The 15,213-nt window shown below is 38.2% G+C and overlaps 1 protein-coding gene across 9 annotated transcripts in view; it reads right to left on the reverse strand.

The window, feature by feature from the left end:
- SLX4IP (SLX4 interacting protein) overlaps positions 1–15,213 on the reverse strand; it is an 84,962-nt gene that overhangs the window by 49,348 nt on the left and 20,401 nt on the right. For 8 of the 9 annotated variants that reach the window (XR_007777271.1, XR_007777270.1, XM_050972867.1 and 5 more), the window contains one exon: positions 1,395–1,484. Coding sequence is in view for 7 of the 9 variants with exons in the window: in XM_050972867.1 (XP_050828824.1) it covers positions 1,395–1,484 (90 nt within the window). In the remaining 2 variants the exon portion in view is untranslated. Of the gene's footprint in view, positions 1–1,394; positions 1,485–3,551; positions 3,699–15,213 lie in introns of all 9 variants that reach the window. The other variant, XM_050972871.1, reaches the window with a different exon arrangement.

Here is a 15,213-nt window from a genome sequence, read left to right on the forward strand (position 1 = left end):
CCCATTTCCCACAGACAGGCAGAGAGGGCTGCACCACCACGAGCATTTTTCAGAGTTTGGAAACAACAAAAATGTAGAAAACCACTTGGGATGAACATGTAAAAGCTCTCATAAAAAATATGTTGGAATAATCTTTCTTTAGGACCTTTTCTCCCCTCACTTACTCAGAGATTCTGCATAGGACTTTCAGGAAGTGAACCGCAAAGCTATTTGACTCACACTTCTCAGTCGCTGAAAATATGCAACCTTTGTACTTCTCTTGAAACATGCAGTCACAGAAATGCACTGAATGCTGTCCTGTCATGCCTCTTTATTAAATCAATCATGAGCTAATTTCCTGAAATTCATCTCTTTTGTTTTGGCAATCTTACAAAATACATTTTGAAACGTTTAAAACTCAGATAACCAGGAGAGTAAAACTGGTTATAAACAGAAAAGGTAATGAGCATTCATTTAGTCATAAAGAAGAAATTAGAGAGATTTTGCCTATTTTTTAATACCTATGTTTAATAAAGCACAAATCAGATGAAGCACATTCTGCTCCATCCACTGCGTTTGCTCCCTCGGGATTCGAATGCATCGTTCTTTCAATTCCATTGAAATGTCTGAGTCGGAGCTGTCTGGGGCCGCTGCAGTGACAAGTTAATGATGGCATTATTGGGGAAGCTATCTGCTGAAAATGCCGTAAGGGAGACTTGCGGGAAAGTCCGCAGGCATCCCAAACACGTCCTGCCTTCCTTTTCAACAGGGAGCTTCTCACGTTCCCACACAGGGAAAGCTCCTGCCAGCAATGCAGCACAAGCTCCTCTGTGACTCCTCCACAGGCTGATCAAAGCTACAGGCAGAATTTTGCTGCTCACTGATTTTCCACTATTTCATCAGGATATACACATGACACACTTAAAAATAATGGAAGTTTCTTTTCATAAAAGGCAAGAGTTCTACCATGGTTTATCTTGCATATTTATATTTTCTTGCACCCTCTAAATGCAACATCTTTTACATTTCTCAGAATGAGGAAAAAAATTAATAGGAAGATATTTCACCAACAAAATGATACCTGCCACAATCTGATTTGTATCACTCAGGTTAACCTACAAGCATTCATGAGAAACATATTTTTAAGTTAAAAGTTAAGTCACAAGAATCCCCACAGCATTACATGCATGCGTGAATGTGCACACACACAGAGTTTAAAAATTAAAAAGCAAATTTAAAGTGGTCATTGGTGACCCAAAATGCACATATGGTTGATTTAGGTGTCCCTTGGCAACCACTGATGGTTAGGTATAACTAACAATATTCTAACACTGAAAAATCCTAAACAGTTCAAGGCAATCCAACTTTTTCCCTGCAGCCATACACTTTTGAAGCAGAATTGATATTTGTTGTACCTCTTTCTCATGATCTGAAAACCAGCTGGTGTCTTTACTGGAGCCTTGAGGCAAAATATGAACATCCACCAAGACAGCAAAGTTCCCACACTGAAAAAAAAAAAAAAAAGAAGAAAAACCATGTTGAACTGTAGCTGCTAGGAAGCACATGTGAAGCAGACAGGGAGATAAACAATCAGGTAAGCACATGCATCTGATTCAGAGTTACAGCAGGCAGAACATTAAATCCTGGAAGTTTATGAAGTATGGAATTACAAATTTATCATTGTTCGTGGACTGAACAAGGAACAAGAGCATCAGACCTATCCTGGATAGCTCACTGAAATGTTCATATGACTAGCACAAGTATGTGGAATTTTCTTCTGCTACCTAAATGCCTCTTTTAAATCTGAGTTCGAGCAAATTTTAATGGGTGAAAAATAAGCTATTCCTTCACCAAACTCAAGTAATTCTAGTTCTGAAAATTTGGTACCACAATAATTATCTGCTTGGGGCATTAAATTTATTAAGTACTTAAAAATTTGGCATCTTAGAAGTCTTTTCCTTTCTCCAAGCTACCTAATGCAAAGAACAGCAAGTTTGAAGGACTCTTCAGTGGATATCTGGTACTTACCACATCTGTCACCTGTACTTTGATTGGTTAAATAATAAGGCTCACCTGTTACTAAAGACTATATCCAGTTGTTAGGATGATACAGGCTACATGCCAAGACACATCAGCTATTTCTGAAATTCCTTGACCTTGATAGGTGCACCCATATCTCAGGCTTATGGTGTAGCACAAGTACAGTTGCTGAGAGTGCCCTTACCTATATCCATTAGCACTAAGAGCAAAAAGATTTAGCTTCAATTTTATTAATCATAACAGCATATTTGTTAAATTTAAAATCTCTTGGTTAATAAACACTCGGATCTGTAAATCAACTGCAAACAGAAGTTTCTAAATAATGATTCAAATATAATTAAAATGTAATTCATGGCCAATATTGTAGCTACAATACAAAAGTTTGGCAAACGAGACAGGCATTGTGAAATAACTTTGAGAAACTTCTAAGTTACTTATAGGTATCAGTCACTGAAAGAGCAGAATGCTTTGATCTATTGTATCAAAAGGCTTCTCTTTCCTCCAGAGAACCAAGAATTGCCAGATGGCTGCCACAGCAGACTTTTCCAAGCTTTAAGTGGATGACAAAATATCTCACAAAAATCTCTGGTGAATCATTAGTCAGCTCCAGCAAACTTTAAATTGACTACTGAACTTCAAAGTTAGCAGAAGCTGCAGATTATAAAGTGAAAGCCAGTAAATTATTCATGGTTCAGCACTAATAACAACAAACAAGGAGTAGATACATCAAGAAAATTCAAATTATCAAATGCTCCATGTTAACTGCTATCATTTTCTACTGGCTACAAAACTTTATATGTACATAGAGATACAAAGTATAGACCTGTTTTTCAAGGAGACAGAATGTTTGTAATTACTTTCTTCTGAGTGGCACTGTTTGTCTCAGTTGCCAATCTTGAAACAATTGGGAAAAAAAAGAAAAAAACAAACCACATTCAAAACTATACAATGGAACAGTTAAAATTATCTTGAGTTAAATTTTACAAACACACCAAACATTTGTAGTGCTTCAAAGAAAAAAACAGATATAAATCACACATGAATCCTTGTAATAGTCAAGGTTTCCCAATGGAAGATTTCTATCCCTCTGAGCTTTGGAGCACTCTTCTTTGTAGACAGCACACCTGGCAATATTTCACTAGCCACAAGCCGAGTTTTGCCCCACAATCAGAACAGCTTTGGGACAGGACACAGGGAAGCATAACTGGCACAGGCAAGGAGGAAAAGGGGGAGTCAGAGAACATGAGCACAGCACCTGCCGAGCCTCTCTACCTCCTATTTTTGTTGAGTCCTGGACTGATCTGAGCAACAGCTCCCATGCAGGCTCCCCTGTATTGCTGAGCTACACCTGCATTTCTGCTTCCTGAGCCTTCACAGGGTACAGCTCTGAGCATGAGGCTTACACTGAGCAGCTCAATACAACTTGGGCTGCTCCAGCAGCGAAGGACAAGTACAGAATAAACACCAATACAAATAATGGCAGGGAACAGAGGCAAGGGGAGGGAAAATGTACACAGTTTATATCAGCAGACCTGATGCTCTTATAGAAGTTTCCATTTTTACTTTTATTCTGATGAACATGCAACTCCATGAAAATACTTGCTTTTGTTTTAACGGAAATGAAGTGTTTCCAGTCAGTGTGGCTGCAAGATGCAACTCGTGACTCCTCAGTACCACAACTGAGAGGCAAACAAAAAGAACAGCAACTTTTAATTTCATGCTTTCAACATCCATCTCAAAATTTGCACTGAAAATTGTTTTTTGAGGTGTGATTGTCCAAACTGAAACTTGAATGCCTGATTTGATGGGAAACACATTTGTCAAGAATCAATAGGAAAACATTTCACTTAAAAATTAAAGACAGAAGCAGATGCTTCAAGTTGATATCCCCCATAATCCTAGGTTTCAAAAACTCTTCATTTTTACAAGCTGTTTTTAATGTTCACATTCTTACTGTAACAGTCTAATGACATTCATTGTGTTACTAAACAAAGGGCTTTAAATGATCTCAGAATGTTGTTAGTGTATTGTTGAACGGCAATGGCATTTAATTCAGAACATCTTTTCAGAATTCAAGTTGTTTATACAAATACATCAAACACTTCATAGACTCTGCAAATTGAAAATATAACCAGACATGTAACGTAAACAGAACAAAACTCAACACACAGTGGTCATTCAAGCAAAGTCATCTGCCCATAACCTGCTGAAACCTTGAAAGCAACACATGCCAGATGGTGAACTATTGTTGCAAATCCCCCAATGAGTAAATAAACCCAAAGAAATCCTTTTTATTGCTACACCCATTTTTACAATCAGTGGGCTCCTACATGGGTACTCGTGTTTCTTTGAAGTGCATCACATGAACAGCATGGAGCAGTCCCTATGCCCAGCGAGTCCTTGGGCTGCTGGGGATGAGCACAGTGCGTTTGTACTCCAACCTACACACTCTGCTGCCTCGCTACAGCAGACTGGAGTGCAGAGCCAGCCTCCCAAAACACATTCGAGGGCTCCCCACTGCTGTGATTATGGACATGGACTGGAGGGTCAGAACTCACTGCAGCTCAGTTGGAACAAACGTCTGAGAGCTTGGCTGGGCTTTGGGATGGGCAGGAAGGGGCTGAGTGCAACCCTCACACACTCAAAACTCCAAAACTGCTCCATAATGAACAGACAGGAACTGGTTACTTCTACTCTTCCCTCTTCCCTGAGCACTGTGCTACTCTGTGGTTTCAGAGAGAATTTTACTGCAGTCTTAGACGATGTCTATAGTTTAAAAAAAAATAAGAAAGACAGACTTGATCCCAATGACCATTCAAAAATGTCATTGGAAACCCTTTCTGGCATTGTGACAAAATTGATAGGACATATCATCACCCTCCAGAATGCAAAAGTACAGCCAAGAGATTTTGTGGGAAAAAAATAAACCACACATAAGCCTATGTGAAATATCTTGTCTTAAAATAAACAGGAAAATTTGAATATTTTCCATCCTAAGTTCTTTCTGAAAATCACTAAGTGTTCTGCAGAGAGTCAAGCAAGTTCTAATATCTACAGCATTGAGTATAATTATGACCAATTAATCATTGGTCTATACACTGTGCCAACTGCATTATAAAAAATTTACATTTTCCAAGCTTATTAGAAGTTTATTCTCCTCCTTTATCTTTCTGATCCCAAAGAAAATTATGTGTTTTCCTATTGTTATTATTTCTATTAGCACCAATGATTTGCAATATTTTGACTTTTTCTTCTTACACAGCAATAGCAAGAGGAAAAAAATCACTTAAGCAAGTGAGCATACAGCACAAAAGACATATTTGTCATTATACAACATTAATTTAACTTTCATTTACAAGCATGTCTAGGAGCACAATGATATGAGGTAATACACAGTTTACCAAACTATAGAGACACTGTTCCAACACTTAAATGCCTCAACCTGTATAAACACAGGACTTAGGATAAGTATTTATGCCACCACCACTGCTGGCAGCTATCAGAGGATAAAGGAATTTTGGGGACAGATAACACATTTCTCATTCTTTTAAGCAGATAAAGTTACAATTTGATATGTGTATGACTTTTCCACATATTTTTCTAGAGAATCTCTGGGTTGTTTTTGTTGTTGTATTTTTTTTTTTGGGGGGGGGGGCGCGCTGGTGTCATCCTTCTAAGGGGAAAAAAAAATCAGAGGGGGGAGAGGGGGGATAAAAGTAATACAATTTTCTTTTTACCAGGCAGCAAAGTTGCACAAAAATAGTGTTTCCCTGGTTAATGCTCAAAGCAAGATGTTTCTCTCTCTGTTTCAGGGGGAGGGGAGTTTAGGCATCAACAGGTCACCAGTGAATAGTTTTGCTGTCATGAGATTAATCAGGAGCTCACCTAACAAGAGCAATGGACAATTATAGAAAAATTTCTCAACAGCTGATACAAAAGCAGAGCAGAACATATAAGAGAAGCCTCCAGAAGAAGCCAAAAGCAGAATCCCTCTAGGAAATCATGTAACAAGTCCACTCTTCAAAATGCTCAAGTAATATGATGCAAATGTCAGAGGGTAAAAGGGGCATATTCCACTTTTGACCTTTTTTCTGGATAAGAGCTGCTTGGTTCTGGAAATTGTACAAAGCTTGTACTTTGTCATAAATTTATATCCTGAAGTTGTAGAACAGTTTCAGCAAATAAATCCTTCTTACTAAAGGAGGATTATAGCCATCAGCTAACATCACCTACATCTTTTAAATTCCCTGCTTTCAAAGATCTATGGGGTCACTGCAACAATAAAAAGGGAGCAGCAGATCAAGGGCAATGCTACAACAGGTTCTAAATAGAAGATCAATCCTCAAAGATAGCTGCACTAAATTATACACAGATTCAGCAGGAATTGGACAATCTAAAATGCAGTCAGACTTTCCAATAGCAGAGAGGAAATTTCCCTTTTACAGCCTGCATAGAAATTATATCTAAGTAATCTTTCACAAGTGGTTGGCTTGCTTTTTTTAGAAGAACAGTTTATATGTGAGGAATTCCTGAAAGGAGGAGTGTTTAATTTTCTGGTGTTTTAGTGGAAGAGAAGAAGCAGTTATCTGAAAATTCAATCAATAAGCTATAGGCACATTAAGATCCCATTGAGAGGTTCCCATGCCAAGCAAAGAGGTGTAAGCAGAGAACAAGCCCTTACAACAATCCTCTGATAAATGTGGCCTGACAACTCATGAAACTAGGATGCAACATCAAGGCAGCATTTTAGACTCTTAACAGATGCAGATGGACAGGATATTAAATTTAAGAAATGATGGGAAAAAGAAAACAAGAAATACTTGCGAGTGATTCAACCCTTAGGAAAACAGAAAAAACAGTAAGGAGATTCAGATCTGATGGAGCTGGCTATGATGCTGGAGACTTTTGAACTGAGGACTAACACACTGTTGTTAAAGCCTGTGACAGTGAGCGATCCACCCAAATTAAAATAAGTTAATGAAGACAACTCCTTCAGAAAACCAAATACCTGCCGAGGTAATGCATGTTTTTAGCAACGTTGGAATGCTGCAGTGCAAACAGAGCCTTCAGTTCATCACCCACAGCTAGGCTAAGCAGTAATTACTTAATCTAAACATCTGAACTGGTCCCGGAGAACTGCTCTATCAGGTACAATGTTGAAAAAGAGGCCTAAATTGCATGAGAGAATTAAGCTTAATTTAGGTTGTCAATCTGTGCTGGTCTGATCCCAATTCCGTAGGAGGTTTTGTAGCCCACATATTGAAAAGAGTCATATAGTTGGAGCTCAAACAATTGCAAAAAGCAAGTTTTTCCTTGGGGCTAAGTCTCCAAGTAACACTGCAATCTCACCATCGTTTTGAAAGGATATACCATGTCCCTGCCTGTGTCAGGACTGATCCAGAAAAACAGAAATAGCAGCACAGTATTTGCTCAAGATAATAAAAAGATAATTTGAGATTCCAACAAGCTGCTTTCACCCTCTTGTTGTAAAGTATTATTCTAAAAACAATGGTATTTTTTGAATCATTGTGAACAAGTGATGATGAAATACCCCTGTCTGCAACAACCTGCTTTCATCCCACTTTATGCTGGGGAATGTGAGTGGCCATATTACCTGAGGAGGTGAAAATATTCACAATCTACCTAAATATAATTAATTCTTAATTGCAAATTTTTAAAGACACTTCCTAGGGCTTGGCCACACCATCAGAGTGCCACAGGATACCATATTATTGTGTATCCCTTGATCATTGGCAAGTGGGTGCAGATAAAGATTATTACCTTACTGAGCTCTTACCCTGAGCTATCAATAATAATAATAATAAAAATTTGCTATTATGAATTTGGCAGCTCATGAGAAGAATTGCCTTGCCATTGCTGTACTAAACTGGAGGTGGGAACATTCTTTTAGGTTCTACAAAGTCAGTGCTGGGATTTTGTTTCTTCCCCAGGTGGAAAGAACAAGGAACTTTTACACACCTTATACAAAACACTCTGCATGGCTGAATTATTCAGTTTGTAATTATTAGGTCCTACAGCAATAGGTATCAAAACAACTGCAATGACTACTAAAGCTTCCAGAACTCCTTAAGATTGCCAACTGTAACATGACAATTCATATTTTTTTAAGAAATTAGAGCCAGTAATAAAAAGGTTGGAGGGCATTTTTCAGATGTTTAACTTGTTAAATGATTTTTACAGGTTTTCCCATACATGCTTTACAGGCTTTATTTTAATATTAATTTCCCAGACTTGAAAGCATGAAAAAAAGATCACCAGGTATGTAATGGCAAGCTACTGATGGATTTGTTCAGCATGAAAAGAGCCACCATACAAGAGGGCTGAGGAAATTAGCAATGCACCACCTGATTTTATGACTTTCTGCATATACCAGAAAATGAAGTGCAATAAAAATTAGGTGGAGACATCACCCTCAGTATCTTCTGATGTAAATTCTGTCGGAGGAAATAAAACCAGGTGTCAGATAGCATAAAAACACAGTTTACAAGCTTCCTGTAAGGTGAAGCAGAGGCAAACCACAGTGTTTGTTTCACAAGGTAACGTGCCCATTGCTAGGATGAAGGAGCAGCAGTTCTCCAGCACATGATGCACCCACGAATATATTTCTGAGTTATTTGTCCAACAGCTGCAGGGATGGGCTGACTTCCCTCTCACAAAAACAGAACGGGGAAGTGAGGGCAGGTCCCAGGCAGGAAACTGTTCCACGTGTCCAACTTTGCAATTTTTTCAGATTCCTTTTTATTCTAGGAGATGAGGTCTCACCTGCTCTGGAATTCTGGAATTCCCTTCCTTCCCTGCCTCTCCTGACAACCTTACCTACCGCAGCACACAGCTACTGAATGGGGAAGCAGGAGGCAACACAAAACCAAACCCAACATCTGCAGCCCATGTCTCAATGTAAAATATCTGCAGATGCTAAATTTTTATGCCAAAATAATTTAACAGATTCAAGATAAATTAATTGCACATGGTCAGATTGTAAGACAAATACATTAAGCAGAAGTATTTTTATTTGCTAAAAAGTGTAGCAAGCCAAACTTCTTAATATTGTTAAATTTATTGAAATGGTTGAAATGTTGCATTTTCCAAGAACGTAAAATAAGTACTTTTAACTCTGTGTTTTAACTAATTTGTCTAAACTCAGCCAGGAAAATTTCAGAAGAGCAAGAAAGCTTTTTCAGAAACAGCATAAGAAAAAAGTGACTCATGCTGAAAAAGGCGTATTACACAAGTGACACCCTTTGGACAAAATCCTTCTATTAAGTGGGAGCATATTAAGTCAACACAGGGCAGTTCAACAAAATATTTGATGCTTTATCTACAGAGGTACAAGGGAAGAAACAGATGAGTCTTCCAAAAGAACCAAGTGATGTGCTAAATCTTACTGCTGAAAAAGCAGAATCAGATGATAGAGAATCCATCATATTTCAAAATGGAAACAGATCACCAAAAACCTCAAGGAATTACCAGCTGGCAAGCAAAGGGATATAACTTTTTTTAAAGTCTAAGGAAAAAAAAAATCATTTCATCTGGCATTGAACAGAGTATATAATAAATAGATTTCATGCTTAAATAAAAAGAAAAAAGAATAGGAGCAACAAGAAATTTATAAAAATTTGTAAAATATGAACACAGGTGAACACTGAGGAGTTGGTGAAAGGCAAGGATTGTGGAAAGTACCTGCTGGAGTGTTTGTCACCAGAAAGGCTCCTGGGACTAAAACACGACCTGCTAAGGAAGCTCCTTTCCCATTTGTCTGTCCTTGCTCCAGACTGCCTCTATCTTACATCTCCCACAGGTCAGCACCAAGCAGAGCTGAGCAGGTACAACTGTCCCCTACTTGAAACATCTTTGATTCACCATCTGTTTTAAAAGGCATCCCACCATCCACCGAGTCTGACAGCAATAAACAGGCAGTGACTATTGATATATCTCTCCTAACAAACTTAGCTGGTAACCCCTGGGAGGACAGCAGGGCAATGAGAAGCAGGTGGTGGATGACAAGACCTTAACTTAAATCAGATGCAGCTCAAAAATGCACCTGACTCTGCTCCAACTGTAGGCCTTCAGCAACCCCAGGAACCCATCCCTGACCTCTAAGGGAGGCAGGTGAGTACAGCACTACATTGCACAGGTTAATCCATATTTATTTACATGCTCCCAGCAGCCACAACAAAGACTTCTAATTCATAAAAGTGAATCCTTCTGCAAATATTCCTCTTCCCACAACTCAGTTTCTGAGGTTGGGAACTTCTGACCATTTTTCTTCTAAACATTTATTAAAATCAGTTAATTGACTCCAGTCTCTTCCAATAGGGCAAAGAAAGATCCAAACAAAGTGTGAGGTTTCTAACATGAAAACAAACATTTAAAGAAACAAATTCAGTACTTTACATAAGTAGAGCATAATCTCTAACTGGCTTTGTTAGTTTCTATAAATCTTTTTCACACTAAGTGCACTGATAGGTTTTATAGTCACATGTGGTCAATCACATCATGAAACCCAAGGAAAAACACTTGTGAAAAACACAATATACAGACATCATAGGTAACACATTGCTCATTTTCATCTATTATGAAGAGTAATACAAACAACATGCTCCCAAGATTTCAGAGAAGCCCCATTTTACTGAGGGAGGGGGGTGGAATGGCAAGGAGGACTGATTTACTCTCAAAAAATCATTTCTCTCTTTCACTGGGATCAAAAAAGCTGTTGCCTTAAAGAAAAAAGGATGTAATTTTAGTACAGTCAAGAAGGACAACCAGTACCTAGGATTTCAACTGCTATTTGGGAATGCCTTTTAAAAAAATTTAGGTTTTACATTTTGAAGTCTTTGTATTATTTTTTCCCAAGTTTCCCGTGGATTAAGTTACTAATTGGAAATATGTGGGAAATATTTCCCACAATTATGTTTAGAAAAATTCCAGTGATAATTAGCACCAATCCTCATACATGTGGTAAGCATTAAAATCACTGAAAATGATAAATAGTGTTGATTTTATGCAACACATTGTAGACACTAAATATATAAAACATTATATTGGGTCCATACTGACCTGTATATGCTCTAGCAGCAACAAGAAGCCTAGAAGAAGAGGTAAAACCATAAGCAAATAATGACACTTTCCTCAGCAGATGTATTAGACTCTTGTCAACATGAGACCCTGGGTTTTCTATCTCATAGGCTGCATCTGTATTTGGAAGTCATCAGTGATTGTTTTCTCCCAGAATTTGTGAACTGGTTTATAAAGCTGCTTGAATATTTGCAAATCCTGTGGCAAATCCAATTGCAGCACACCAAGAATCACACATTTCTAGTTCATCATCATGTCATTCAATGCTTGAAGACTTTCTGCACAGCTGCATTCTAACCTTTCATACCTCAGCTCCCTGCTCAGGTCTGGTACAAATCCAGCAACTGCCCAGAGCTCCCTGTTCAGCTCCAGTACTGCCTCCATCCTTCAGCCAGGCAATCTGTGCATGGACCTTCTTCTTCAGCTCACCTATCAGCGTTTGGTGAAGGGCCTTGTCCATCCCTTCTGGAGGATCTGAAAGGGTTATGGCAACAGAGTCCGTGTCCTTACACTGCCTCCCTCCTGCAAAGATGCCAGGGGGCAGTGATGCACATGGCTTCTGTTACAATGGCTGTTTTGACTCTTTCCCCATGTGTTCCACTGACCCCGATACCCATTCATTCTGCCCCACTGGAGTCTGTGCTAATTTGTCCAACGCAGATGTCAGATATTGAAGTGACAAATTTCTGTTCCTATCCCTCAAGGCACTCTCACGTACATGGAGCAAGGATAGTTTTAACATAAGCAACATCTGCCAAAGTTTATTCTTCACACATATTCTAAATGGTGGCTTTCAGTGTCCTTATTCCAGTGCAGAGTACAAATTAACTAAAACTAAATAAATTCATAAACTATATTAATTCCTGTTGTTTCTTTTGCAGCTGAGAACATGATGATACTGGAAAATTAGTTTCTGGAGTTAATGCATTATGTTTCAAAAGGTCAGCTTTTTAACATACCAATAAATAGCAAAACTCTACAAATGCATCGTAGCATCCTGTCCTGTTGTGTGCAAATACAGAGAATTAGGCTTAAGCTAATGCCTTGTCCTTCAGGAGGCTAATTCAGCTTCACTTATCTTTCAGACTCCTCCTATAATTAACTAAACTGCTGAAAAAAACCCACTTTCTGTCAAACAGTCCCTTAAAATTCCTATTTTTATCATTTTCTATCAAAAATTACATATATTTGTACATTCACCACGTTCTTTTTCTCCCTGCTCCATCTGTAACCCTATTGCACAAAACTTGCATATGTTGCCTAATTCCTCCATTAAAATTTTCCTGAATTTAAATTCGACTTTTTCCATACCTGCCAAGGTCAAAACTCCTCCTTAATGCATCTTCTAAACAGGCAAGGGCTACAGTAAAGCTGACAGCACAAAGCAGCTCAATAAATTCAGCTATACCATCTATTATCAGGTATCTAAGATGTCACCTGGCTGAATTAAATCTTGCTTAATTGCAATGTTTATGTCTACCCAGCAAGATGTTAAAATGGAAAATTCAAACTGAATTACTTAACATGTCTGCAGCACACCTAATTTCCCATAACCTGTATCCACCTGCTTAGCTCTCCAAGAGTGAACGAAATAGAGTTCCAAGGCAACAAACATCCCTGCTTTCTGTACTGAAACTTAATGCTGATAATCAATAAAAATGAGAGAACCAGCACTGTCAACTGCTTCATCTCTCCTGAGCAAGCAAATCATTATCATCAGTTCCAATACTGCTCCTCTGAAAAATAAACATTTGAGACTGATGCAGCATTTGCATTAATAAAACCAGGGCAACAATCAGTTTTTACATCACTGAGATGTAAAAATTAGGCCCAGATTACACTCCATGCCACCACAAACAACTGCTCCTTAGCTTGCTAGTCCTTTCAATTTATTGTCATAGCATGGAGATAAAACTCCTATCTGTAATTAAAAAAAAATTTAAAAAATAAAAATAAAAAATGGTGCATCAGCCTGAGAGAAGACTTTTTTCCCTGCTTGCTCAAGTTCTGGTCTATATCACTCTCAGTTCCCAAGGCTCTTTCCACTTCTCCTTATCTCAGTCCTCATTTTCCCACTGTCAAAGCCTGGTTTTCCAGGAAGGAAAGTTATGGTAAAGATGAGGAATATTGTTCAGCACCTCTTTGCCCTTTGGCACTGCTATCAAACACTGGGATTTTATCTGCCACATTAGCAGAGATCTCACAAAAAACACATTCCTTTTTGTATAATGTACATGGTGGTCACTCAAACAATAACCAGTAACAGATGTCTGAAGTGAGGAGAATGGACTATTTAAATAGAACTTTATAAATTCTGATGATCCCTTCCCAGATTTGAGACCTTGACACTTAATTTATAACTATCAGTATGGCCCTATCCTTCCCTTTGTGTGTTTATTCCTAGTTCCTACCTCGTAAGGATCCTTTGCCCACCATGCCTTAAGTTTCTCTGTGACCTTGCAGATAATCTTACCCTTAACTTGGCTTCATTTAACAGTGTAGAGATAAAAATGAACCAAAAAAAAAAAAAAAAAAAAAAAAAAAAAACAAAACCCGTCTGCAAAGAATCCAGCACCCAAACATGGAATTCTGTCAGGGCTATGAACTTACATGCTTACATAAAATTACAGGCTTCATTCAGCACCCTGCAATGACCATCTGGGAAAGTTTTTCTTTCAAAGGAAACAGAGAAGTATGAAAGAAATGAGAAATGTAACCTGCCAGAGTCCACTGAAATTTTGATGGTACAATATTTGTATGTAGGTCTGCTTTCCAGGGGTTTTCAAACAGTGCTCTCACTCAATATCCACGGGAAATTAAGTAGTAACTGCTTCAAATATTCTTACAGTTCAATATTACAAGAAAGAATGTTAGAATTGGAATTTTAGAAGAAAATGCTCCACAAATCTATAGCTGTAAACCTTATCTGACAACAGCACTTTCATTCATATAGAAACAGCAGAACTAAAGATCCATTTGGCATAGTACAGAAGCAGATTTTAAGACTACAGTCTTTATAATGCTGCATTATATTTAATTACCTTGTTTTCAGAATTCCTTTTAAGATAATAAAGATTTCTGTATGTACTTCTGCATATAGATGCTTAAGAAAAAACTATTTATAAAAATGTCATTAATCATCCATCTCACTAAAACAGAGGATATCACCAATAGCAGAAGCAATGGAAAAGAATAGATTTTTAAATACATGGTCAGATTCTGTCATTGTAACAGCTCTGCATAGATGCAGAACAAATTTACAGACACGCACAGAGACTGTCAATTGTTGTACTTGTGGACAAAACTTATCCTTCTTTAGGCTTGTAGGTCCAGTCGAAGTTTTACATTCCTGATTAAATTTTTCAAACAGTCAAATAAAATTAACAATAATCCCAGAAAACGAGCAACTTTCAACATTTCAAAACTTTGCAATCAGCTTCAACAGCAAAAGTCCACAGGCATTTTGCTGAAGAGTTTCAGACAGGAATTTCATGACGATTTGTAGGAAATAGACTTTCCCCTCTCCTCTAAAGGCAGTGCAGCAGTAGGGTTTGCCCTGCGCAGGCAGCAGATGAACAGACCTGTGAAGCATTTCTCCAACTGACAGATCATATTACAGGGCAAAAAGTTTCCTTCCTTTCTGGTACAGTGCTGACCTGTACCAGCTCTACTGGAAACCCACTGGAAATCCAAGAGACCAGGCTGACAAGGAGAAAGGCCTCTCTGTACACAGCAGTAACATTCCTGATAGAACCTAAGCAATGCCTACCAGCAGTCAGGAATTTCATATTAAAATACATGGCAGCAGATGATACAAACATCATTTGATTTCACTGGTTACAAAACCAACCCTGTCATACAATTGTAAGTGTGAAAACCACAGGAGCGAATCCAAAGGATAAAGCCTCACATGCTGCAAAAATCACCTACCAAAGCCAGGACCGTGCCAACTAACTAAGGAACTTGAACTATATCTGCAGAGCTAGAACAGATATGGCTGAGATTTCACATCTTGCAAGTCTGCATCTTTTTTAAGAGCCACATAGAAAAGTGTACTCTGGATAAATTAGGTTTAAAAACCTACTTTTTTCCCCCGCC

This window comes from Serinus canaria, chromosome 3 (genome assembly GCF_022539315.1).
Source record: "Serinus canaria isolate serCan28SL12 chromosome 3, serCan2020, whole genome shotgun sequence".
NCBI classification, from domain to species: Eukaryota; Metazoa; Chordata; class Aves; order Passeriformes; family Fringillidae; genus Serinus; species Serinus canaria.